We start from the raw sequence: 27,739 nt of genomic DNA on the forward strand, positions 1-27,739 counted from the left end.
CCCTGCTATTAAAGTAGTTATATTTTGCACCATCTCTTCAATCTGAGGCAGCAACATGTGGGACATCCACCTTCTTACGTGTGTTCCTAGTTTTATTAACTGAAATAGAAGAAAAAGGAGGACTTCTGTGGATAAAAGGTCAAAGTACACCGGCCTAATTTATTTAAAAATACTTGCGCTGATAATATTTTTGTTGTAAGTGTTAATACTTGAGATACTGACACTGGTGGTTGGAATGAAATGGGGTCTTGAACAGAAAAAAATAAAATAGTGGAAAGAGAAAATGACAAAAAAAGGAAATAAATATCAAGCAAAGAACTAGTTCAATTTTATTCATTGTTGTGCTTTAGCCTGTGTAATTTCTTTTCAAACACCAATTCAAATGCAAGCATATTTTTCTTGAAGGAGCGAGAGCATGGGGACATCCAATAAATGATGAATGACAAAAAGAAAAAAAAAGGAAAAACTAACATCTTTTAGTAACTCAAACAAAAATCATCACAATCAATGAATGATCCCAAAAAAAAAAAAATCAATATCTTCAACAAAAGCAAACACTATCTTTTTTTGTGCACATGTCTGGGGGTTTTATGCAGCGCTTAGCACAGATGTAGTCCCACTTCCCCTCAACACTCAGTTTCCCTCAACGAGGAGGAAAGGCGGAGCCACTAGAGTCAATACAGAGGTGTCAGGTACATTCCCCCAACTCTTCACAGACATTAGACTTGCTGTTGGTGCCTGATGAGGGAGACTTGTACACTGAGTGGAAAAACATCACATTGAACCTAAGGCAGCCCCCGCTTTCTGCTGAGATTGGGAGTAAGAAGGGTGGTGTGGCTCAAAACTACACTGATAAGCCACCTATACACAGGTGGAACCTTTAGACAAGAAAAGACAAAAAAGAATGGATAGAAGGAAATGTACAAAGTCAACAAGGGCAGGTTTTGCAATGAACTGTATTGATTGTTTGCCAACTCTCCAGTGCAATAACTGAGTCTAAAAACTAGCTTAGTTTTCAGTCAGTTAGATTTTATATGTTGAATTTGTTCTTCCTTTTTTTTTTTTTTTTTACATTTTAATCTAAATATTTGCAAAATATTAATTTGCCTGTCATATTGTAATCAATCAGTTTATACTCTGTGCACAGCTTATTTGTTATTAAATTCTAAAGCGCATCAATATTTAGTCTTTCTAAATCTAAACCCACATACCATAACAAGGATCTCTCAAACAAGAAAGCTGTTCAGTTCTCATGGCACCACCTATCTTTTTTTCCTGTTGTTGATGGCTCAAGTTGTACCTAGATTTAAAAGCATGGTAAAAGTGAGGAAATGGATGAGGAGGAATTTGTGTTGGTGGCAAAGAAGACAATCTGGCCTTGGGAGGAGAGACTCATGATAATGCTGGTGCTGGGCCTTTTCAATGCACTAGGGCAAATTCAAATAGGCTTTTAAACTGCTACGAATTCATTCGGCCAACAGTCCTTCACGAAAAGGTAAAACACTGATATTTCTAGGTCATTTCCTTAAAAAAGGTAATTCCAACAATAGAAATGACCCCGGCGGTCCACTTGCAGCCTGTGGTAGATAGTTCTTCCTGTGTGTAAGTCCACTGTTTGCCATCCGAGCCGAGCTGTGTGCTCAGTCAGAGGTGCGTCTCAGGTCCTAACCTGTAATCCCAACCCCATCTCTCTCTATTAAACAGTCCTTTCCTCGCTGCTTTAAAACAAAAAAGGACAAAACAAAAAATAGCAGTGGTGCACAGAGAACAGAGCTCAGTCACAGGGAAATCTTTGTGAATGCAGCGTGTTTCTCTTCCTCCAAAAAGAAAAAATTGACAAGGGAAAACGGTGTTGGAAAAGCTGGTTCTCAGGAAAGCGGGGACAGGAGGGAAGAGGGAAATCTTGCAAGAGAACAAGTTGGGCAGTGTTCCTGTTCATTAGTTGTGTTTGTGTGTGTGTGTGTGTGTGTGTCATGTGTCGATGTACTGTCCTGTCAACGAGTGCATTTAGAGCATGTATGTTTTGTGTGCGTTCGTGAATATATTTGGGTTTTCTTGCGTGTATGTCGGGACGTGTGTGTGTCTACAGCAGGTCGACGCGGCGGTAGTACAGCAGGTAGGCGGTGCGCTCTGCAGTCTGCTTCATCACCTGGTACTGGTTGATGACCTTCACTGTCTGGTCGTCAATGCGCAGCCAGCCGTTAAGACCAATGTGGAAGACATCCGTGGTGTAATGACCGCCAGTCGCACTGTTCCCATGGTGATAGACAACTGGTTAAGAGACAAGGGGAATAAATACATTTTTAGAGACATTTTATTTAAGAGTCATTACTTTAAAGCCGGGCACTGCAGTTTTATACTATGAGCTGTTTACCCTGGATGTGTGATGTAGCTTATACTATCACTTACTACACATTATTTTAATGATTCCATGAGCCACAGTAAGTGTCATACTACAGGTATTTTCAAGAAGTGCTAAATGGGATTTTGCTCATTTACTTGTAATGCTTTTACTTTGTCATAACGTTTTAAAAATCTCTAAACTCTAAACTAAAAAGGAGGGAAATAATTAAATTGATGATTAATTATAAATGGATTTTACTCAAGCTGGACGAACCATTTGTTTGAAAACAGAACAAAGACGTATCCCAAAAAACTTTTTCATTATTGATTATGATCCCAAAGTATTTCCTGATGTCAAATGAAGGGACTGATAAACAGATGTATTCAGGGTCAAGACAGAAAGGGACAGACATTCTTTACAAGGGCTGGGCATTTTCAGGTTTATACTTTTTTGGGTATTTTGACATCCTACCAGAACATGTTTACATGATTTAATGTAAAAAAAACACTTTACTTTTCTCATACTGTTTACATAGCACCTAGACTTGCTATACAAGAAAAACATTGATCTTCAAAAAGGGGACCTTTTTTTTTTTTTACTTGGCACATCATGTTGGGCTTACAATTCCCACAGTGACAATATGTTAGAAAAACTAAATTACAACATCCCTTGCAGTAGATTTAACAATGCGACTGAAAGTACATAAACAACAGAACTTAAACACACCTGCAAAGAGCCTGTAAGTTCTTTGGCCTTTCACAACTTTGCTCCGCACTCCAGAAGACAAGAGATCTGAAAATAAAAAAATCAAATAAACTTAAGAAAATCCACGTGCCCAAATTATTATTGAATACAGATTGAGTTACGCAATGTTCTGCTGCTGGGCAAGTGCAATGTACAACATTATAATATATTAGGGCTGAAAGAATCAAAATAATTTAAAATCCGCTTTTGTACAAAATGGTGAAACACTGCTTTCGATTAATTCTGAAACCAATTCCTCGACGGACATATACAGCCATGATAGTCTTTTGCAACTTAAATCGATTAGGGCGTACATTTTATTTTCAATAGTTACTCCCACAATATTCTGTCTGGAAATTCAAACTTATATGCATGTCTTAAATGCATTAGGCCTCATGATAAGGTGACATCAACTTAACATAAATATACAAAAATATGGTAGCTTTCTATGACCTTATCGTCAGTTGCAAGCAAACCTATGTACAAAATCATAAAAAGGATGACAATCACAAGCCCAAACTATGATAACGACGAAACAGTATCGCGATCCAACAAGTTATACGTCTTTGGTCAGTGCAAGTAAATTGGATCATCAACTTCTGAATAAAAATACCAAGCACTGGTCATGAACTTTGTGTTTAACAGTGTAATCTGTGCACCAAGAGTCCAGAGGTCAAGTTAAATGCTTAGGAGTATGGGAACATACCTTTGCTGATTTCCAGGTCAACGGGGTAATCAATGTTCTTGATCAGTTTCTGGCAGCCTCCTGTCTTTTCAAAAACAAATCTCTTGAGATGGAGCACCAGTACAGGGGGAAGCTCTTCCAGAGTCACTCTCCGACTGATCTCAATCTAAAAACAAAGACAGAAAGTTAGAGTTTATTTAAAAAGAACATTTTCAAAAGTCACTAGAGTATATTTTTAAGTGTAGATTTAGGAGAACGAAACAGTACAAGTACAAGTGGAAACATTATGTTGGAACCACAACAGCTTGCTGAGCCCTTCAAAGTATTGACTCATGAATCATTTTGTTTTGGGGCTATTCAAAAGTACAATAGTCAAGAGCTGGGCTGTAGACCAAAATGAACTGGCTCTGAACCGACAAGCACAGAACAGATTTAATTGCTATAGAAACGAAACAAAAAACACAAAGATGCCCATAATGCCGCTGTAGAGCAGATGCTCCCTGCACCAGGTGTTGCAACATAACGTTCACTCACTGAACAATGCTTTATTCAATAGATGGGAAGTCTAGTATATTCTGATCCAAGGAAATAATTTAACATTTGTGAAATAGTCACAATTTCAATTTATGCTTTTTACCATGTGTAGCCAACAATTGTATTGTATCTATATGTATACACCATCCATGCACATGCCAAGAAGAGAAACATTTGGATGGCAGTAAATCAGAAATTAGCTGTATAACAATATATAAATGTCTGCACACCAAAATGTAATAACTCAGAAATAAAGACAATAGTAAAACAAATAAGAGTATTTTATCAATTCTTTTGTAATTTAATAGCATCCAATTAACTTAAACGTAGCTGTAAAGTGTTCTTTATTCATACCTCCTGCTTGGTTTTAGAGGTGTAGCCCTGGACCGACTCTCGTGCCACCAAGGTTTCTAAAGCTTCCTGGACAGTGCGGATCTTCTCTGACTGGATGTCCAGCTGCAGGGTAAAGAAAGGCTGCAGAGTGGCCGACTCTTTAGAGTTTTGTTGATACACCACCGACCTGACGAAAAGAACAAAACCCACCATGTTAGATAATAAAGAAGAGAAAATAATTAATCAAATACCAAAATAAAATCAGTTATTTCCATAACTTAATTTTTTTAATTTTATTTTTTTTTACAAATGTTAGATTTTACACGCCTTCATTTTTAAAGTAACACTTGTATTTATACAAAACAAATTAATATAATTGCATCTGTAGCTCCTCAAAGCGGACCTTTATAAATCATTTTAAGCATATCCTTTTGCAACATCTGACTGAAGATTCGAAAAGAAAAGAAATCAAAATCTTATATCCTGTCTGCTAAAAGCACAACATAATTTTCAAACTGTAACAGTGATTCAGAAACCAAACCAAAGGGTTGTAATGACCAAGATCAGTGGGCGTAAACACCACACTCTGTAAACATACACTCCTGTATTCCATGTTTCTCTGGTTGAAATCATTTCTGAGAAAATGATCTTTTAAGGCACCAGCAAAGACCAGGACTATGCCAGACCAGAACATATTATTTAGGCAAGCTACACACGCACGGGTTCTTCCCAGTTTGTCTGAAAGTTAAGACCTTTGATTGTGAATGTGTGCCCCATGTCTCGCTGTCCAGACTTCTGACCACAGAGACTTATTCTGAATGACTGTGGTGCTGGCGAGACCCAAACTGGCTAGTGGCAGAACGATTAGTGATGCAACCGTGAACGGGTCAAAAACCTTTCGTCAGAAGCTGCGTAACAGGGGTGAACAGATGACGACAATTATTTCCAGAGGTTTGTGTATTAACTCGGAACATAAGCCAGAAACAGAAAAACATTTCAAAGAAACTATGAACAAAATAAATGAACTCGATGAACTGACATTATTTTGTTAGCGCATTCTTTTCAGTCATTAACATTGCGATAGACTTCGCCATTGCATTGCTCGGGCTTTTGATCCCTGTTTACTTCCAAACATCTACTGCATTCACAAAACAAATGTTTCTTCTTCTATTCTTGCCTCATGTGACAACAGCACAAGCGACTGAATAAAAGAGAGAACTTGCTGTACCACGCCTAGGAAGGAAGACTGTCATTCATTAACACAGCTCCCATGTTAACGTGGACATAGTTTTACACAACAGATTAAAAATAATATATGCAACTTCTTAAGACAATACAAATAGAGCATTAGTGTGTTCTTTCCCCGTGTATTTACAAAGCACTGACTTGAAAATAATAAATAAAAGCCAATCACTGTCAGGCTCTGAGCTCACATTAAACTGAAACGACCGAAGATATTAACTGACCCACTTCTCTTTTGTAAATGTATGCAACTCTATCAATCATAACCTATGTATTATGCCAGTGCTCAGATTTTTTTGTGAAACAGTTTAGGGTTGTGCCAGTGTAAACATGTCAGTGGACAGGACTCGTAGGTGGAGTCTTACCACTAGGTGTCTCACTAAAATCAGCAGCCGCTCACAAGTGGAACATAAAAAGACTGTTTACCCGTTGCCTCGTCTGTTTCTTGGCTCACCTCTTGTCTGCTTCAGATCAAAATTGTTGCGATATTGGCGCAGTTATAAATGTAATCTCGTCTTGTTATAAAACACACAGATCTTCTCGTAAACAAACACAATGTGTCCGTTACTCATCTTCCCCCTCCCACCTCTACTAAATTTTGATCTCCTTTATTTCCCGGCTCGGCAGTAAATTGTGAACGATCGGTCAGACTACAGTCAGTCACTTTACAAACAAACTATTTATGTTAATCATGTTGTCCAATTGCTTATTACTGTAATATATTTTATGTTCCTTGAGATTATGGTGAGAAAATGGGTACGGCAGAGAGCGCTAAAGGAAAAGAGGAAGAGAGTTAAAGGAGAATCAATAAAGTGTTTTAACTGATGTTCAACTGGATGCTACATGTGCCTTTATTCTTTTCTTATAAAACTCAGGTAGGGGACCCGATAAAAAGACAGTTACATTACTCAAGATATACAAGGGGATTAAAATCTAAAACGGTTATTGGTTTTAGAGAACAAAAAGAAAGCATGTATTTAAACAAAAAGTGCACCTGTCGACTCACAAAGCCTTCAACTACTTCTCTTTTAAGGGAAAGGTACGGCATACCAAGACTACTGTACAGGGAAAATCCAAGTTGAATGCAGAACCGCAGAGCACTTTGTGAACTTGAGCAAAACTTAAACAGTCCTCTCATTCACCATCCATCAGAATGTCTTGCTTTACACAGGGCTCATTATGTCCACATCTCATGAAAATGTCTTTCTGAAACGCATCTTCACAGCGATCTGTAAACGTACCTGATGTGCCCACCAAATATGTCAGTAATGGGTGTGCGGACAAAGTCAGCTTGGCGAGTGATGGAAGTCTTATTTCTGGGGCCAACTTGCTCCCACTCATCCTCACTACCTTCTTCCTCCTTATCTGCAACATCTTCCACCACACCTGGCTGAGACTCTGGCCCATTGGGTGTGGGAGCTTCTGGTAAAGAAACAGTTAAAAAAACACTTTAGAGGTCGAACAAGCAAAGTTTGTCAAACAACCTTTTAGTAAATATAAATAACTCCTCACCTGAATTGCCTGTCAGTTTACAAGTTGCATGAAAGTCAATAGAACTTCCATGATCACAAGATGAAAATAGAAGCTTCATTTAAACCTTTAAGCTGAATTTTGGATTTGTGTGCATATTTAATGTTATATTTGTCAGGTTACACCAGTATCTTTATAATTTCAATAAATATAACAATGGGGTTCATACTACCAAGCTGGTCGTGATATTTTAGCTCACAAAACTTTAAAAAAATGCAATACATGCTCGATCTGCTTCATTGTAGTTTGATTCATGCATAAAATAATGACATTCATCTTACACTAAAACGGGAAAGAGCAACTGCAACATTTTATTTAAGTAAAAACAAAATCTGCAATAATCTTTTTGTGTGCGATACGGAACTGGTAAAAGATGCTTACTCTCTTCCTGAGGCGAGATTAGTTTTCTCAAAGCCAGCATCTCCTCATGCAGTCCGTTGAGAGTGAAGCCAAGATACTCCTCCGCATCCTCTTGTCGACCCTACAAGTGGAGCGCCAGGAAATCAGCAGCAATTAAAACACTAAGATAGCTTACTGTCAAATAAAACACTGATGCAAGCATGAATGTGCAAACACCGACATTCATTGAGGTAAACAGAGATAAGCATGTTTTACAAGAGAACGGATGGGTGTAAGCCTCATTAAATATCAAAAGATAAGCACCTCATTCAGAGTGTTTGTCATTTCATTCATTAAAACTGAATCATAATCGACTCGGCATGTTTTATTGCATGAACTGCCTTTATTTAGATGAGTTTGTCAAATTCTGAGCTGAAAACGTATTTGCTCAAAAGGACAAAATAAGGACATTCCCTTCAAGCAGTGTATGTTCATGAGGAAGCTTATTCAAAGGATGTGATTAAAAAACACTTTGACGCATTGCTTTGCAGTGAATATGCATTTGATCCAGAGGCAGCTCGGTTTACCTTCTCAGAAAGACTTGACTTGATGAGAGTGAGGAGTCTGTAAATGTAGGTCGGTTCAAAAGGAACACCAGGCCTAATGTCTTTCATGGTCTTATCACCAACAGCTGTGGACACAATTACAAAATCATACACCAGCACCGCAGACAAAAAATTATAACAAATGTCTCTGAGATTGCTATATAAAGTCTTACCTTGCTGTTTGGCTTTCAATGGCACAGGCATGTTGTTGAACTCGTTCACCAGCCGAACACTGTCAGACACAGAAACGGTGGTGATGTCTCAGAGCAATTTTTTTTAATACCAATTTGATATCAGCTTGGAGAAAAGCTACTTACAAGTTGTCCATCATGGGTGTGGAGGTACACGGTCTCTGCGTTTCATTATGCAGAGGAATGGACTTCAACAGGTGATACATGGGAGGGCACGCAATCAGCGCCTGTAGGGTCTGAGTGTTCAGAGTCAGGGTGGAAAACAGCGTGTTGGAAAAGTTACAAAAAGCTACTGTAATATTTTATTTTGAGACCAATGGATGAATAAGTTCCAATTGGATGAAACCACAGGTGTTTTGTAGTAACATTGAACAGCTGAAACGCACTGCTCAGCAAAAGCTTCATTTCACAATGGCACATTATTGTTGAAACGCATACAAGCTTGCCAAGGAGGTGCCAGTATTTTGACTCTGTGTCATTTGGCTTAACACTAATATAAGAGCCAGTTATCATACCAACAGCCAAACATGTGTAACCACAGTGATGAGGGGTTAAAAAATAAAAGTTGCAAGTGCAGCAGAAAGCAGAGTGAAAGGATACAGCGTTGATATAGCACCAGTTTCCCTTGTTGATCAGTCCTCTCGGCTGCAAAGACACTGGTTTATGTATCAACTTCACATTCTCAATAAGTTCTGGGGATTCAAACAGACACAATGTTCTTAAACAGGTTGCCCTGTACAACTCCAACAAACCATGATAAGCCATAAACGTTATTTTGAATGTCAGATATAATGGTTAATATTATTGCAGATAATTCCTGAAACACAAGTAGTACATTGCATCTTCACATAACGAATGTTTCTTCTATTCTTGCCTCTTGATAACAGCACAAGAGACTTTCTGAATAAGAGCAAGAACTTGCTGTACCACGCCTAGGAAGGGAGACTGCCATTCAGTTACACAGATCCCATGTTAACGTGGACATAGTTTAACAGAACTGATACATAAATAATGCATCTAATTACATATACATTTATGACAATGATCATTAGCATGTTCAAACTTGTGCATCCTTTACACCCTTTCTTTAGAAAATGTATGTAGCCTAATGCTCAACACTGGAGCAGACTTAACACTATGAAATTGACACATTCAAATAAAAACTGCTCTAAAAGCACAGCATTCAAAACAGTAGTAAACAGTTTCCATTTGTCTGTATGTAGTCTCACCATGTTGAACCATACTCCCACAGAAAAGAAACATACCAAGTGGTTCTTTTAAATATATGCAAGTTAAGCGGTCTTAAAAAAAGAAAGCTAAAAAAAGCTGCAATTGACGCTGATGGCCATCAAGATAAGAAAATCATGTTCTGCTGCGGTAGTGTTTTCTGGTTCATAAGCATGCAGATATAACATGTACATCTCAAAAGGGAACCATTAAGAGTGAAAACAATACTTTGTATATCAAATTACACCCAACAAGGGCTGGCCACCTTAGAAGAAAGACAGTGTGCTGAAAGTTCAAATTTGGGTAGACGGACACAAATGAGGTCATACCCTTCTGAGAGAACTGGACAACTACAAACATGTAAATACATGCAGTATAATCAGGTTTATCTAAACAAACACAGGTATTGCACAGTGCTTTGAAGACACAAAACAAAAATACTTCAGAATGAAGTGGCACAGCAGTTCTTAAATAAATGAAGTTCAAAGTGATCTAAATCACACTACACTGTGCTTGTTTGTATGTTCACTCCAACTGATCTTTCTCCACATGAAGCCAAACCACAATTTTTTGGCCGTAGTTTATTTTCTAACTTGATCATGTTCTCCTCTTTTGGCTGAAATTGTGCTTTTCACTTTAACTAATGTTGACGCTGCAGACATTCTTTTAAACAGCATGTGTTGCATTTGTGTCAGGCTATTATTTTCCTACGCTGCAGAAACAGAACAGACATCTGTTTGACGTAAACATGGCCAAATTCTATTTAAATTGTAGCTAAACGGAAAAGTTTGGCTATTTATGAATGCAAAGTGACCCATTGATATCGTTGGTATCTAAACTGCATCCTAAAAATAATGCAACAACCACCTCACCAAAACTTAAAATGTACCTCCTAAATAAAATGTCCCGCTTTAAACATGACAGTTAAGGAGACAACGGTGTTGTGATGGAAGGAAGATGCTTCTGCAAGATAACAGAATTCTTCGAAGATCTGAAAAACCACATGTGCTATAGTTTTGTGTTTAGAACATTACTGTGTTCACAAGTTTTGAGTCTCACACGACTACTAATAGTATTGGCTACACAAATGTGACTAATGACCTAACAACTGACAGCTATTCTGGATGTATTATCACCATCTAGCGTTCATTCTTTAACATGAGCAACATATCAAATACACTTTCCTGTTAAGACGTTATTGAGCAATTTAAGCAGCTCTAACGTAACATTCAAATATAGATATAGGACAATCAGCAGAAGAGGTTTGATCACTTTCCATGTCTACTCTGCTAAAACATCAAATATTTAAAACCTTAAAACTCACATTGGAACACAAACTGAAGGAACGGTGCGATTGTCTCAACATTGCCATCAAGTGGAGGGAGAGAATTTAGCAGCAATGCACTTACAACTCAAACCAGTACGCTGGTCTATTTTCTTATAAAGAAATACAATACATCTTCATATAATACCTGCAAGTTTAGGGGCCATAGGATCCTCTGAAACGTGGACAGGGCCGTCTTTGAATTCCCCAACTTTCTCAGGCTGCTCTGGTGTAGCGAGGGTTGGAGACATAACTTCCACAACATTCTTTACCTCCACAAAGGCCTGAGGGCCCCCAGGCAGAGGCTTGGAGTTGTGGAAGAGGCTAGCCCAAGATTTGGGGAGGTTGGCAGCAGGTGCAGCTGGAATTACAGGCGATTGGGCCTGCTCTGTCACTACCGACTGGGCAGCAGACTCTGGGGAGACCTGCTGAGCCTGCTCCCCACTCTCACAGTCTTCTTTGTGTTCATCTGCACTTACAGCAGTATCAGACTCTGCTAACCCATTGGTTACTCCAAAGTCTGCTAACTCCCTTGCCTCCAGTTCAGTAGTCGTAATGGAAGTGGCGACAGAGGGCGTGGCCACAGCAGCTGAAGGAGAAAGAGGGGATTTGGAGCAGGGGCTGTGTGGAGTATCTGAAAGTTTGGGGCTCTGTGGAGCCAAAAGATCTGGCTGCTGATCTGCAGTCCTCGGCCCCTCTGTCATCCCTCTGCTTTGAGAGGAGGATGAAGAGGACGAATTTGCATTGTTTCCATCTGATAAAGATGCAGCTCCACTTGTTAAGTCCAAAGAAGAGTCATCAGGGCTATCACAAGTCCTCTGATTGGTAGTGGATGTAGGGGCAAACTTGGCTGCTGTCACAGCAGCTGTTGATGCTCCCGTGGAGACAGGTCCGGGGGTGGAAAGTTCTTCCCCCGACAATGCCTTACCGTCCACATCTTCAGCACTGTGGTGTGGGCCACCGATTGCATGTCCGTTCACCAGTGCCGTCATGAGCATTCCATCTGCTGCACTGCTGCTGTTGTTGCCAGCTGACGGGTCCAGGTAGCTGTAATACCCCGGCGGTCGCTTTTTCTTTTTCTTCTTTTCTCGCTGTCCCAGGCTGCCAGAGAGTCCATCCATGTCCTGGCAGGCCTGGAGATTGTCCAGGCCTGAGGCCTCCGAGTCAGGGCCATCCAGCGAGTTGAAGTGGGTTTCATCAGGGACATCATCTGCTGGAGGAGCCGTCTGTTGGGCCTTCTGGGCCGACTGGCAGCCCAGGATGAACTCTGGAGCCTGGGGGTTGAGGGTGCTTGACACCTTGAATAAAGGATCGTTCAACCCAGCAGGCTTGGAATCCATCACCTCGTCAACACCAAACTCAATGCGCTGATAGTCTTCTGCTGCAGATAACATTTCAATCAATTAGAAACACAAAGTGTCTTCAAATACAGCCTAAATATAAAAACACTGTTGTATTTTACTCTGCTAAAGAGTTTGTTATAAATCCGTATATCTAAATAACTAAGCAATCACCCAAAAGGGGTCGTGGGAGCTTTCTGACAGGATCAGACATACCAATAAAAATAAACAAATCCTGCTGGACCTATTTTTAGCTGAAACAACTATTGTTGTGTCTATTCTCAACCGCACCACATTCCTTCTGGGCTTATGTGGATCCCAGGAACATTGCTAACATGTCCAGAAGTGGGCTGGTTCAACATGTACACTTAGGCAGAGGGGGAAATATGATCATGGGGCTTGTTTGAGTTCCTAATCCAGCCATAAAATGGGCAGACTTGGAAAGCTGGGTATGTGGTCCTGGATAATTAGCCCTGATTTTATTAGCATTTTCTGTTTAAACGATTCCAATAAAAGGTTCTCATCTAAAACCACACAATCACATTCATAAAATGAGATTTGTATAACCAATTTGTTAAGGCTATTGGAATATTTTGTTATCAATTCAAAAAGCAAGAAAGAGGATTTTGTGTTATATTATATCTAATCAAATGCTCATCAGTAAACTCCATATGGTTAAAGTATAGATAGCAACTTTAATATATAATATTTAAACAAAGTGGTCCGCTGATAGTCACTTTTTTGAAAGACCACCTTCCTTTATTGGGTTGACAATACTGGAATCGCAACTATCCCTGGAATGCTACGTTGACACCAAAGCGGTGATTTTTTGCGCGAGTAGATTACATGCAAAGTCAATGCAAAGACAGGAATAATGCGAATTTCAACTGGGCGGCGCAAATAGCACGAAGCCAGCGAATTCATGTGCGTGATGCTGTGTTGCGAAAGCCAATCAGCATTGAGATGCTCCGTCCGTCATCACTTACGTCGTACCGTTGTTGAATCAAACTAGTAGCGCTGGAATGTGCATCTGCATTTATAGCTCAGCCATTAGTAACGCCCTTTTTCTAAATTGAATTTTGATTGGCTAAAGTGTGCCGTCTAACGTAACTTTTCTTAAATTAGATGGCCATGTCTAGTTCTGGAGGATTAATATATTTTCAACGCTATACAAGCATGATATCAGGGTGACAATTACATATTTTATGATTTACGACCTCAAATACCACGCAAATGTCATCTGTAAATCAACCATAAATATAAATGAACCTCATACTCCATACAGTGTATGTAATCTGATGGTGGCATCTGATTAACATACATAAGAACAAATTTAGCTGTTCGCTGGTGTAACACTTTATCCCAAATGAAGTTACTTGGGAAAACTCCAGTTATTTCAATTTTATCCATTTATAAAAATCAACTGTGTTTCATGCAATGAAATAAAGTTGGAATGAGAATAATGAACCTGACTTTAAGGGACATCACAAATGATTTATATCAATATGCTTAATCTTAAAAATACAATACTTTTTATAGTACTAATGAATATGTCTCAAACGTCAAATAAATGCAGGATAACAATGTACACAAACAAATATACATCATCATCACAAAACTTAATTGTTAAGTTAAAATGTGTTGCATGGCAGCTTAAATAGTTAATGATTATGCAGAGGCGCAAAGTGGAAAAAGATGAACACACAGGAAACATTTGTTAGTGCAAATCAGAAAAATCATCCAAGTGGCTTTCATAACGTCACAGCCTACTGGTCACCCAAACTGTAAACCCTGATGGTTTGCAGTGGTTAACAGTAGTGGTTTAACGGACCATTCTCGTGAACTGCGGACTAATTACACAGTTTAACGTGAATTCCCAATGTGAAATTAAGTTTGACTACATATCGTTATCTGCCAAAATTCAGTCAAATATGTGATCAGTAGATTGCGTTTATGCTTTTCTAGTCGCTGGTCTCTGATCATGTTACATTGTAAACCAATCCGTGTTTAAATCGACGGTGGCAGCCACGCTAATGGCCAACGAACAATGGTTCTGTTTGGTTACATTATGATGCGTTCAGGCTCTGCTCAGTGAAAATGAGTTTTGAGCGTAGGTAAATAATAACGTTATGTGTTCACATGAAATCTAATAAAATGTAGTGTTGGTGAGAAACTTGAACAACTCTAGTTGTTTAAAATAGATTTGTTCAAAACATGAATATATATTAGAGATGCATTATAAGTTTAAAGTATTTTATAATACATCATTAAAACTACGAATGAAAAGATTTGTTTTAAGCCATAAATAGTCATTTATTTCCTTATCATTTGAATTGTGTGTTTTTGAAGAAAGAATGTGATGGTTTAATGACTTTAGAGTGTTGACTGATGCAAAAACACAAAATAAAACAGTCTGACGCCTTGTAGACCAGCTGCTATAATCACACAACAAAGGGATCTGTATCTGCCAATATGGATTATCAATAATCAGCAATTAGTATTGGCGGCTATTTGTGTGTTAGAGATCTCTAAAAGTTATATTTGCTCCCTTTTCTTTTGTACTGATCCGATCCGTGAGTTTAATGATCCGTTGCACCACTAGTTAACAGGGTATGAAAACAGCAGTTACTTTCTCTACTGGGATTAGAAGATCTTCTGTTAGTGTTACTGAAAACGCACTTCAAGACTGTAAAATGCGTTCAGCAATAAAAACAGAATAATGCAAGGATAAATATGTACACACATGTTAGCAATCACATAAAACCATCACTATGCCCTTAATAAATAAATAGTGATTGTTAAATCATATGAAAGTTCAGACCGCTAATAATTCAACTTGGAGCCCTGCAGTGGTGAAAATGCATAATATGCAAGAGAAGATAAGATACTTAATAGTATTTTGAGCATGCAAAGCTCTACAGATTATACCAACAGGCAAGAGAAAGAATACAGGCGCAAAGTTTAGAAAGCCACCAGTTTTTGAAACCTGGATTTTGAGTTTTACAGCAAACGTACAACAGCTAGTCAAGCCACAGGGTGTCAGACTCCTCAACTCACCGCAAACCTGCAGTCCCATTGACTCCATAATATAAGGTACAGCAGGAGTGCAGTATGTTCCTAAATAATCAATACAAATCAAGGTAAGGCAAATGTCATGTGCAAACGGGTATCAAAGACAGGTGGCTGCTCTTACATTTTTAATTGGGGGCTCGAAATTTAATGAATGAAAATGGCTGACTCATTCTTGAAATAATAAAAGATCTAATGGGATATGACATCCATTCTAATCAATATATGATGTTTGTAGAAATATATTCAAAGTATACGATGAAAAATATATAAAAAGCATCTCCCTGACAGGCTAGTCAGGTCCATTCAGCCTGGGCTTCTATCTTACTTGTTTTTTTTCAAGACCTGCTTTGAAAAACACTGATGTCAACTAAGAGCATTAGAATAGTCATTTGATGCTAATAAAACTTCAAAAGATTATTTTTTTATAAATGTGTATATAAAATGTACATACCAGAAGACTGACTGACGCACGGGACTTTGTCATTGAACGGAGGAAGCTGTGTGGAAGCAAAGAATAATAATTAGAGAAGTTAACAAAAATAAGATAAAAATCACATGCAGGGTTACCAAACAACATTGTTTAATGGTGTACTTTTGTAATACCATGTTTTGGCCAACTTAGAACCAATGTAGTAGATTATTAGTATGTCAAAATATAAATTATAGTTTCCATCAACCCTGTTGCTTCCTATCAAAGGAGATCCCAGTGACCATTAGAGGCAACCACATATTCTTGTAAAATGCCAAACACACCCACGTAATATTGATTTATTGTAAAAACAAATAATCCAGCTCCTTACCTCGACATAACATCGTGGAGTCACAAAAAACTGATTGATCTCATCAGGACTGAATTCCCCGAAGATGTACTGTGGGAAGGAATCAATATAACCATTAGTTTAAAAGGAAGGGCAAAGTTGTGAAAATCCACTTTTCTTAAAAATATAATACTGCTGTGATCTATATACAGATCTTGAATTGTCTGAAAGTCCATAAAACAAGTTGAGGTCATGCATCAATAGAAAGGAAAGAGGGGAAAGTAAAATAACATACATGGTGAAGGACAGGGCCTTGCACTCAATAACTTTAACAGATTCAAAGGTCGTCGTCACTTGATATGTCGGTACAAGGCTGTTGCTAGATTCTGTCATCACCGAGCCAAGAACGCAATGCTAGCTTGTGCAAAGGTAAAGCACAACACGAAGTGCCGAGTCATGCAGTGTTATGCATAAAACATGTACACAAAAAGCTAAAATGTGGTTCCAGGACTTTTTGCTTTTAGTGAAGATTTTTGAGCCGTTATCACAATGTACCCTCTTCCTCAATACACGCTAAACAGGTGCAAATACGCTTGTGACTTCTGGTACTTTTATGACAGAATAGAATTTGCCTCTTAGACAACCTTGATTTCAATAACTAGGCTACATGAATCCAGACAGACAAGAGTCCCTGTTAACTAGTTATTTTGTCAGCTGAAAATCTGGAGCAGTAAACTGTCAATTAAATGATGAATTAATCACTCAAGATAACAGCATTGGTGACTGATCGCTTGCACACTGATCAGTGCTGGATTTCTTAGACACACATATCTGTTTAGTTACACAACAAATCAAACATTACTAAACTATTATTAGTACTATTTTGTGTAAACCACATTGCATTTATGTGGGGATAACATGCTTTCTGACTACAATTAACTTCTACCTAGTTATACAGCAGTATGGAAATCTTAAAATGACTTTCAACGTTTAACTTAACCATAAAGTTCTAGGAGAACTTTTAACTTGTGTTTATTAACATGTATTTAAAACCTATGAATTGGTTAGGAGAGAGGGGTGACCTACATGCAGGGATGTCGAAAGAACAGATACTTTGGTACCAAGTTGATGCCAAGATTCTGGAAACATTTGTTTTTCTACAGTACCACAGACCTGAGACTAATGTCGTTCAGGGGAGACGATATACATTTTCCCCGATAGTGCCAGATTGTGAACAACAAATCCACCTGGAAATTGGCAGTAGAGCTAACAATCAGAGGTTACATTGGGTTGCAATAAGATGCGCTCAAGCTCTTTTTGTAAAATAATTCGGATTGAGAAAAGGGTCAATTTTAAAAGTTATGATGTGCTCAAATGTAACCCTGTAAAATTTAGATCACTAGGGATTAATAGAACATTTGAAAAAAGCAGCTTTGAAGTTGATTGATTTAGTCTTTACTGTGGTATTGAATTAGAATCACTTCGATACTATACTCTGCCTAAATATCTATATATTGACACTGAACCAATACTACAGCAAAAATCACATACATCAGCAAAAAAAACCAAAAAACCTTAAGATGATGCTGGTAAAAATGTAATATTGCTTCCAACATACCCCAACGTTGTCTGAACTTACACCCGTTAAGAAACGCTAGTGTGCTTAAGTTAACATCTACAGACGACAGTAGGCTAAGTAACGGATAAAGTTACAAAGCAACAGCCAGCTGGAACTGGAATATGTATGGTGACAAACTCTCAACAACCAATTGCAAATTGTATTGGCAGTCATTAAATCATTTTCTGTATAATTGGTAATTTAATTACAAAATCCAGAGACATGACCCATTTCTGTGTAAACCGTACACACCTCGCATAAAAAATAGAAATGTAACACTGTCCTAATTCAATTTTTATATCCAGATAGCGGTGGCTATACGTACTATTTACCCGCTGCTTTGGTGCAGCCAATTTAATTTGGTTATGGTGGAAGCGTAAAGTCACAGCAGCCGCTCTGAACAGTCACCCTACTTTCCCTGTTCCAATATGTTCTGGGCATGACACCTTTAGGGGAAACACTACACGGTGCCACCTAAGTGTCCACAAACCTAAAGCAACGACAAAAAGGTTAAATGAACTCACTAGCCATGTCGTTAATCCTCTCAGTGCAATCACCAGTGGGACGGGATAGGCACATAGAAAAGAAAGTGCAGCTCAAGCATATGTAACTCTTTGCAAACGAGGCCCAATGCGAGGGCCCACATTGCTGAAATGGCACTACAAGCGACAAACAGCCAGCCATAATCCAACAGCCCCAGGATGGCTAATACAATCACAACAGAAAGAATGTACCGTTGCTTCTTTCTGCAGGCGTGCCACACGTACCATACTAAGCTTCCCTTGCTGATCGTTTGGACTGAGGATTACAACAAATTAGCCATGTGTATGATTTCAACAGTTTAGTGACGACACTACACGCACACACTTAACAGGGCAAGAGGAAGATCCTAGCATAACAGAGCACGGCTGGAATAGTATTAGAATATGATATTCATAATAAGCTTTTCTACCACTTAATGACTTTTAGTGATACTATGTCTCCCAAGTTTAAAATACAGCGACACAGAGCAGGTGACCAGAGATTGATTCTGGTGATCATTAATTGTACTTTCTCTTTAGAGATTGTTCAACTATTACTACATATCTAGAGAACTGAGTCACTCAAAATCTGTCAGTCAAACAGAAACACCTAAAACTGACTCAAAGAACACATAAGTCATGTAGCAAAATGTAAAATCATAAATCTTGACAATAATCCCAATTCATCTTCTACTTGACACCTGATGCACAAACACTTGTTACCTACATCCCATCACACAATACACATCCAGGTGGTTTTTAAAAATGTTGTAAATTATAAATACCATCAAATTAAACCGATAAATCAGTATTTTAACACTTTTTGATTTCCGAAGTGTTCGGACTACAAATTGTACAAACCACTTTTATTTTAGTATAACCCGGCAGTACTACCGTGACAACAGGAGGATCCATCCAGCACTACTGTGCTTGTTCTCTTAAATCGAAAGCAGAGTTATTAATGGACAACTTGGCTCAGCATGAAAATGCTGCAGCGCCACTACAAATAAGGTCAGGCTAGTTTTCAATGAATCTCCTGAGCATGCCTGCGCTTGCATATTGGTGCGATGAAGTAATAGGGTAACATATGATTACAAAGCATGAAATAGAGATGAGTGACAGTGGAAGAAATGAATCCTCGTCATTTATACTGACAACAGGTGCTATCAGAAGAAAGTAAGTGCTGAGCAGTTTAGCATGTTAGTGTGATGTTCTATTGGTACATGCTAATCTCAAAGGACAGCCACAACTGGTATATGCAAGGGTGTGTGAGTGGATGATGTTAAGCACTTTGTCCAGAAAGGTGCTATATAAATGCACTTAATTTATTATTTACAGCTGAAGCTGCTGGGAATTCCTTTATGGATTTTACATGAATCTTGTTGATAATGTGTGTTGAAAAGGGTGGAAATGTGACCACTAGGTTTTATACTATGGGGATAAGGATATCATTTAATAGTTGTTGAGATATTTCAATGTGGACTTAAGTAGCATGACTAGAATAGTGCTTTTGAATTCTAAAAACATTGGGCAACTTGCTTCCATTGTGCATTTTTAGTCTCTGGAGAATAAAACCATATCAGGCAGACAGCGAAGTGCATGCACTGGGAAAAAGCTCCATGTTCACACCGCTTTCCTAATTTGATCAGTTGAGATAAATTAACTACAGTTATGTCACATGAATGTAATGTACGGTTCCTTTGTGTGTTTTCAACTATTTTTGGAAGACAACACATTTCTGAGGCATGACACAGGCAACAAATGCCACAGCTCTAGAAGCTCGAGTTATACAAATAAGTCTAAATGTTAATGAGGAGATTTAATTTTTTCATACTTAATATTAATATTTTATGTTTACTCTGTAACCTTGCTTGATGCTGCTACAACCAAATTTCACCCTGGGGGTGAATAAACCATTTATCTATCCATTTCAGTAGGTTTCTCCTTAGTTGGTGAAGACAACTTTAGGAAAGCCCAACATTCATACCTTCATCTACGGTGGTTCAGCACAAATTAGACAAATCTTTTATAATTCACTGTCAAAACTAAACAACCAAAGCAACCAGTGTTTAAACGTGACATTAACATAACGATTTGAAAGGATAGGATATGTATTGTATTCTTTAAATCCTGCATTGGCCTTCAATGTCAGGAAATATGTTGCCTAAATGAAATACTGCAACTCTGTAAGACTTTATTGAAACTAATCACACTGATTTTCTGTTACAAACCATTGCTTATAATATAATAAGTGAGCATACTACTTTTAGGTGGCACATTGAAAAAGATAAAGTACCATAAGCAGAATGTGGCCAACTACTGTTCTTTATTTTCAGATGCAAAACAATATTTAGAAGTATTTCCAAAATGCAATGCCTTTTTTGCCACTGGTGTGTCTGCCTGTGATTATTTGGATGCACCACCCATTTATCAACTTTTCTTTTACTTGAATCTGGTTGTCTTGATATTGGTTCTAATGTTAAGCCGCGGCAGATTTTTGCCTATTTTAATTTCTCACAGATCAAATCAACGTGACAGCAATTCTTTTATAGAGTATTTTACACATAGGCTGTTTTTTTTTACAACATGCGATAAGAAATTCCCCATCGTGGAGGGATAACTCAACATCAATGGCTACATTTATGATGGTTCACTTTACTGGGCTGACAGCTGTGTTTGAAAAAAGCTGAAACAGTTTTACTCCTGAAGCTTTCACTTTATTGATCGGTGAGCCAATAGAAACACTTAACGTTAGGACCAGGAAGAAGCGTGAAAGCATGGACAGGTTTCCCTTTTGTTAGTTGTATTCCGGTTCTCAGAGTTTATAGCCAGTGAAACATGCATCACTGGTCTAGGATTTAATCTCATTGTGTAAATGTTGTCTCAAGTTTAAAATCAGTAAATTATTAGAAACTTCAGACCTGGCATGTCTGCATGCTTAGCTAGACTACAAAACGGGCCTTCGCCCGTTATAGCTAACGTGCAGTTCCTCAGAAATGTCACCAAAAAATGGAAAGTTATCTGAAATCCAAATTGCACGGACACTGGCAGTGTATCAGCCCACTCGTTACACAGTATGTGAGCTTCATCCCGTCTTTTAATTGTTTACATATCAAATACATCTTCGCTAGGGCCCACACTGTCGCATTTGAATTTAGCTAACCAGCTAGCGGGCTGACTGCAGAGTGTAACCACACCATCTGTGCAAAGCTGTTAGCTTGCTAAACGCTCCACGGTAACAGCGAGACATTGGTCTCCTGGCTCACAGTTGCTTAGAAACGCGCAAAACGGTCCAAAAACCCGTTATTTTGCTCCTAAACTTCCCAAAGCAAAACGGCAGATACTACCAGTTGTGAAAATGTGCGCTCGGTGAAGGCCTGTCGCAGCACTGAGCAGGTGGGCCATGCATACACGCAGCAGTTTTTCAGTGTGTCGCTTTTCCCCTGAAAAAATAACACTTGTCACTTATGAGATATCACACTTAAGGGTCACGAAGATTAGAGTAAGCACGCGCCCACGTCATTTGGCGAACGTGGCTGTCATATCCTTAAAAACGGCTGCACACAGTGCCGCTGTTTCATTTGAATGGAGGGACCGAGGCCTGTTAGCTACCGTTGCCATGCTGGTGGAGTTTCAATGAGGCTTAGGGGGGGGCATTAGCAAGCACTTTTCAGCTCCTGCATTTTCAATGACACGCACGACTAGACAGGATTTTTTCAAATTACAACTGGCATCAGACTAAATCGCTGCTGAAGTATAACACTATTTTAGGTCAGGCGGTGGTTCAGCTGAGGGGCGTTCGCGCGTCTATAAATAACGCTGCACGGCGTGCAGCAGGAGTTGTTTAGCAGGCTAACATTAGCCAGCTAGCTTAACTACCTGGTTGCTGTAAGAAGCCATGCTCCCGGTGAGATTTTTCTCTCCTCTGCTGACAAGATGAAAACTCTCCCGGGAAGGTGTTGCAGGTTTGTAATGACCGTTACACAAGGTATCCTAGTTCGACGCCATTGTCATTTTCCCAACGTTGTCCTGGCAGTCGTAGGCTTTGATCCATGTAATGCATCAGCACTTCATGCTGCTCGCCTTGCCGTCACCGCCATTTCTGTCGAGCCTCTTCCTCGCTTGCTAGCCAACACAGCGCGAGGTCGGTTGTAGCGGCAGCATGAGCGTAAGGAGTAACAACAAACACTTCCGGTGGTGGCTTGCTGCCGGACTTCACAATAAAGGTCTTGATAATCTATATGTATTGGAGTATAACATAAACATAAGAGAAAATCGAATTCAAAATAAAAGCAAGTATTACAAAAATAAATGTAGAATAGATGAAAATAACAATGAAAATCTGAAGAAGAAAAAAATACCACCAAGATCAAATATGTACAATGTATATGACAGCGGTTTTCAGTTGTTATCGTTTTGACTGTCCAAGGAATGTGTAAAGGTTCACAGTAATAGGTATACAATTAATAAATAAAAAATATACAGAGATGCAGTCCCAAAGATATGTATTAATGTTTTGCATGCAGACAGATGTGAAGACATATATGTAACATCTTCAGATCACATTTTAGATGGTAATTTCACTACAGATATGGCTTCAAGATCATGTAAAAAGCAGCACTTGACTATCAACTGATATATTGTGTTAGTTAAAAGTGTTCCTAATTGTTTCTATTCTGAAACAGAATTTGATAATTGGCCCAAATATGTTTGGGCCCCTGAATTCCTTAGCTTCAATTGCCTGTATTGGCTGAAATCCAGGCTTGCTACAAAAGAAAAAACTGAAACAACAAAAACTGCCATATTCGGTGTAGCTCCATTCGGTGGCGGTTTATTGTGACCTCTAGTAATACACATGTATTGCTGGGTTTCTAATATAAGGTTACCTTTAGAGGGAGTGGAGAGACCTTCTTTCTCTTGCAGTTTGAGTTCATCAAAACTAGTATAACAGTTGACCTCTTTGTTTGAAATAGAAAATCCATAATCTTCTTATGGTCATTATCAGAGAAATGCATTAATATAAATAAACGTGTCACACGATTAATTGACATTTATTTTGAAATGTGTCTGTGCTTTAGCGGACATTCTGCAAGTAACGTCGTAGGATATTGCCACGAGCTTCACAATTGAAGCGTGACCGCATGCGCTTTGTGCGTTTACGTCCGGGTTGGGGCATGAATCGCAAAATTTTAGTTTTATTGAGTTGAGTGACTGAAATCCAAGTATTTTTACACAGTTTCCGGTTTTAACTAAGCACTAGTGAAGCTGCTTGTATCCTGTAATAATTGAGTCAAACTGACAAGGAAATGAAATGTTGTTTTAGTCATAAACAACATTATATATATATATATATATATATATATATATATATATATGTATATATATATATATATATAAATAAGAGAGAGAGAGAGATAGGTACGTGTATTATAATATAGTACAATAGTACATATATAATGTATACATCCAACACACTATAAACTACTATAACCTGGGGAAATAAGCCTAAAAACTATTAACCAAAAACACAATTTTTACCACAAATCACCCCTGAAGTTGTGGGCGTGGCACAGTACAGGTGGGTGGCAGGAGGAGGAAATCTCAAACAGGAAGCTGTAAAAGGTGGGCAATTGTTTTCCTCGGAATCAACGAAAACACGACCACATAGTGTACGAGGTCCAAAAGGTAGGAAATAATAATGTTTTATCTTTGTTTATTCATGCGCATAGAACCAATTACTTAACTACATGGACTCGAAACACGGATGAACTTCGCAACATGGAAGAAATCCTGAGCGCAGCCTTAAATTGCGGACATGTCCCAAGAATGTGCTTTGGGCTCCCGTGTTGCAATACATAAATTGGCCAATGCAACTACGTACTGGTCTGATCTACTTTGCTGACATGATGCACTTAATAGATATGATTGAATACACAAGGCCTACTTGACATTGTGAGAACCCCAAAATCATCATCGTCACCTTTTCCCCGACTACTTTACGAATTAAGAAACCTTTCTATGTCTTCTGCCCTTCACCTCGCTCAGCCATTAATCTTCATTAAATACTCATTCATGCTGCTAAAATGTCCACAGTGGCAGTTACAGAGATGCAAGCCAACTATGCATTTTGTTTATGAGTGTCTGTAATAGGATGCACGTCCATAATCTGCTTTTGTAGGTAGAGGGAAATGGGGGGTAAGCGGGTAAGACCCCACCAGAGGAGTGATGTGTATGATGAGTACAGTAGCAGGGACAGAGACTACTCAAACGATGGACACCACCAACCATATGATGGCAGAGATCGCAACCAAAAGCCAAGAGACATGGATGAGAGAGGCTCTGCTGGTGACAGGAGGGCCAAACAAAACAGACAGAGGGACATGACAACTGCCTCTCATGAGGAGCCTGATTACAGAGACCACGGCCATGAAGGACCCTCAAGACTGTAAGGGACCACATACTTTCTATTCACAAGTCCCCACACTCACTGTCATGTCTTCTACACACACTTTCGCCATCTGTTGCAGAGTTATTTATTTGCATTTGTATGTAAAATGACGTGTTTTGTCATGATATAATTAATTCTGTGGTATTGTCCTTGTAGGTCCAGAGAGACTACAGTCTCTCACTCTGAAGGGGAGTATTATGAGCATCAACACAGACAAGCTCTTTACAATCTCAGATACATCTTAACCAGCAGAGGCAAGTATATCTATTTTAGAGTGCTTCTGTGAGATGTTGATTACAATCTAAGTGCATGCTCATCAGCAATTTCTTGAATTTGTTAGGATGACCCCAAAATACATTTGACAATATTAAATGTTGTGTTTTGTTGGGGTATTTATTAAATTCTCTTTTTTGATCACCCATTAAACATGCTTCATTAAGCGCAAATTTAAATGTCGACATTGATTGAGACCAGCAACTATTTGGCATTTTTGCTTTAGACAAAGATTGTTTCAGCTCTACCTCCCCGTGTTGCCAGCCATTAATGTCAGTATTGGGTTTCTCCTGTGTCTCTAAGGTCTTTGCCAGCTGATGGAGCTGTTTGTGAATCTGCTTGTGGTCATCTGTGCTGGACTGCCATACAGCAACAACGGGGGCTACCGGGACCTGGCCAGCCTCGGTGGAATCTACTATTATCACTTTGGTGGAGCCAATGCCTTCACTGGAGCCGATGCAGACAGGGTGAAGGAGCTGGACCAACTGTTCCACCAGCTCAAGCGACCTCCCTATGTCTTCACCATGGCCTGTGGTGGAGTTTTAATGATCTACGCATGTGCCATGCTGGCCCTGGGGATTTTCAGGGTCCCTTACCGCTGGCCCCCTGTGCTGCTTGGGGAGGCTCTGCTGAACCTCCTGATCGGCCTGGGCTACATCCCTGCTCTGGCCTTCTACTTTATTAAGCTGCAGGAAACCTACAATGATCCTATCTGTACAGAGAGAGCGCAGATGTACAAAAGCAAAGGGCACAAGGGCTTTGATTGCCAGTTTCATGGTGCAGATATTGCAGTTGGTCTCTTTGGGGTGCTCGGGGTGTTTGTTTTCATCTTCGGTGCAGTTTTGGCTGTTAAAGCTTTCAGGTCTGTGCGGGAGCTAAAGAAGCAAAGAACAAATGAGGACAACAATTTTTAAGACTTTTCTCCTTGGCACATTTGAACAAAAGTGGGATTGATGAGAAATCCCTCTGACGAGACGACACAAGTAGTTTGTCATATACGTTGTTATTATGTTGTCTGGTTGAATGTGATTCTTTTTTTTAAATCCACTTTTTATACTTTTCCAGGTTACATACATGTGTACTGTGTCTGTTACATCTTCTTTAAATGTGTAGCTATAATAAACTACTCCAATAGCAATTTTTTTTTTTTATTACTTATGGTTCATGAATAAATAATAATAAAAAGCCCTCAGATTAATATTTATAGATTTTCTTTCTGGAAGACAGTTGTGTAGCAACAATCAAACAGAACTTGGAACAGTTTCAAATGTCTCTTGTGCATCGAAGGAGAAAAGTGCAGCAAAGCTTTCTCTGCTGACTTGAAGATTTGATGTATTTTACGATGGTTACGGGTGTCATTCTGAGCTTCACCAATAGATGGCAGATCTACTGTGAATTTAACCATGACTTCAACATACAAGCTGGAAATCGCATACTTTAACTTATATACTTTTACATTCCGCAGCTGCCCTTAAAAATATATACTATTGCATTCAGTATGCAGTCAATTGTGAAATACTACTTCCTCATAACATTGCATGTTGAACTTTGACCCTCTTGCTCACATATTCGCTGGGTAGAGGATTGTGGGTCAGAATAGCCAGGAAAGCATGCTGGATACATACGTGTGGCTGGATACAGTAGGACATTCTGGTATTTTATCTATTTATTGGCCTATACTACATTAGTTTTAGCATACCCAATAGTATGCTAGTGTGGATATTGGAACCAACAGATGGAAAGTGATTGTAGGACAAAACGGCAATAGAAACCAAGGTAAACATATCAAATTACATTAATATAAAATAAAACTAGACATATATTTGATACTGACCCAGAAAAGTCATTTTGATGATATTTATTAGCATGAAATCATGAAATCGATGAGCAAAATGGACACTGGACAAAAGAATTCACAGTACAAAGTTTTATTGCTACTTGGCTTAAAGTTAAATTAAAAACAGTGTGTTTGCTCAAAACTAATGATAGCAGCATTTAAAATAAAAATATCAACCATCCTCCACCCTCAAAGTTTATGGGGAGTACAATTCTGTCTGATACACAGCAAAAGTGCTCATTGTTAGACCTGTTCCTAAATAATACATCTTTTGATTAATAAACATAAAATAAGTCAGTAATCTGCATGATAGAATACAAACCTCAAGATATTATATATGCTCCATTTTGTACAAATAAATCATATGTTGTATGTACTCTATGCTCTTATGTTTGGATTTATATTCAGGGCATGCTTTCAACATTAAATACAGCTTTAATTAGTACCTTCAAAAAAAGTACCATAATGAGAGACAGTTTTCTGTAGAATCCCAATCACTTTCAATTCTGTAGTGGAGAGAGAAATATAAATTTGCATGAAATAATGAAGTACAAAAATAAACACCAGGTTCTTGGCATCAAGAAAACATATTCAAGCATTTCTAGAAAAATAATGTACAGTACAGAAAGGAACTGTGAGATTAAACAATGGCTACTTTGGTCACATGTTATACACCACCTCGGATCCGTTTCACTCCCCACACCAATCAATCCATTATTCACACAGCCATGCATGCACTTACAGAACGTGTGCACTTAAGCTTCATTTTACAAA

General features: G+C 38.7%; 2 protein-coding genes across 3 annotated transcripts; one reads left to right on the plus strand and one right to left on the minus strand.

Annotated features, from left to right (window-relative positions):
- Positions 1–306: 306 nt before the first annotated feature.
- On the minus strand, positions 307–22,578 carry usp10 (ubiquitin specific peptidase 10). 2 transcript variants are annotated; one of them, XM_034558106.1, is made up of 15 exons: positions 22,287–22,578; positions 16,311–16,379; positions 15,962–16,007; positions 15,496–15,555; positions 11,247–12,479; positions 9,148–9,239; positions 8,674–8,783; positions 8,530–8,588; positions 8,339–8,442; positions 7,794–7,893; positions 7,124–7,304; positions 4,662–4,827; positions 3,795–3,939; positions 3,071–3,136; positions 307–2,271 (listed from the first exon to the last, which is right to left on the minus strand). In XM_034558106.1, exons 1-15 carry the CDS (start codon positions 22,305–22,307, stop codon positions 2,084–2,086), a joined length of 2,640 nt encoding a protein of 879 aa, XP_034413997.1. In that variant the 5' UTR covers positions 22,308–22,578; the 3' UTR covers positions 307–2,083. The 2 variants fall into 2 exon arrangements, with proteins under 2 accessions (XP_034413997.1, XP_034414006.1); XM_034558115.1 differs by having other exon boundaries at positions 1,071–2,271; positions 11,247–12,476; positions 22,287–22,548.
- A 1,396-nt stretch (positions 22,579–23,974) lies between these two features.
- Positions 23,975–26,256, plus strand: marveld3 (MARVEL domain containing 3). The gene is made up of 4 exons (XM_034558127.1): positions 23,975–24,092; positions 24,586–24,852; positions 25,012–25,109; positions 25,432–26,256. The coding sequence occupies exons 2-4, from the start codon at positions 24,596–24,598 to the stop codon at positions 26,040–26,042; spliced, it is 966 nt and encodes a 321-aa protein (XP_034414018.1). The 5' UTR covers positions 23,975–24,092; positions 24,586–24,595; the 3' UTR covers positions 26,043–26,256.
- Positions 26,257–27,739: the final 1,483 nt, after the last annotated feature.

The sequence above is a fragment of the Cyclopterus lumpus genome, chromosome 3 (genome assembly GCF_009769545.1).
Source record: "Cyclopterus lumpus isolate fCycLum1 chromosome 3, fCycLum1.pri, whole genome shotgun sequence".
NCBI classification, from domain to species: domain Eukaryota; kingdom Metazoa; phylum Chordata; class Actinopteri; order Perciformes; family Cyclopteridae; genus Cyclopterus; species Cyclopterus lumpus.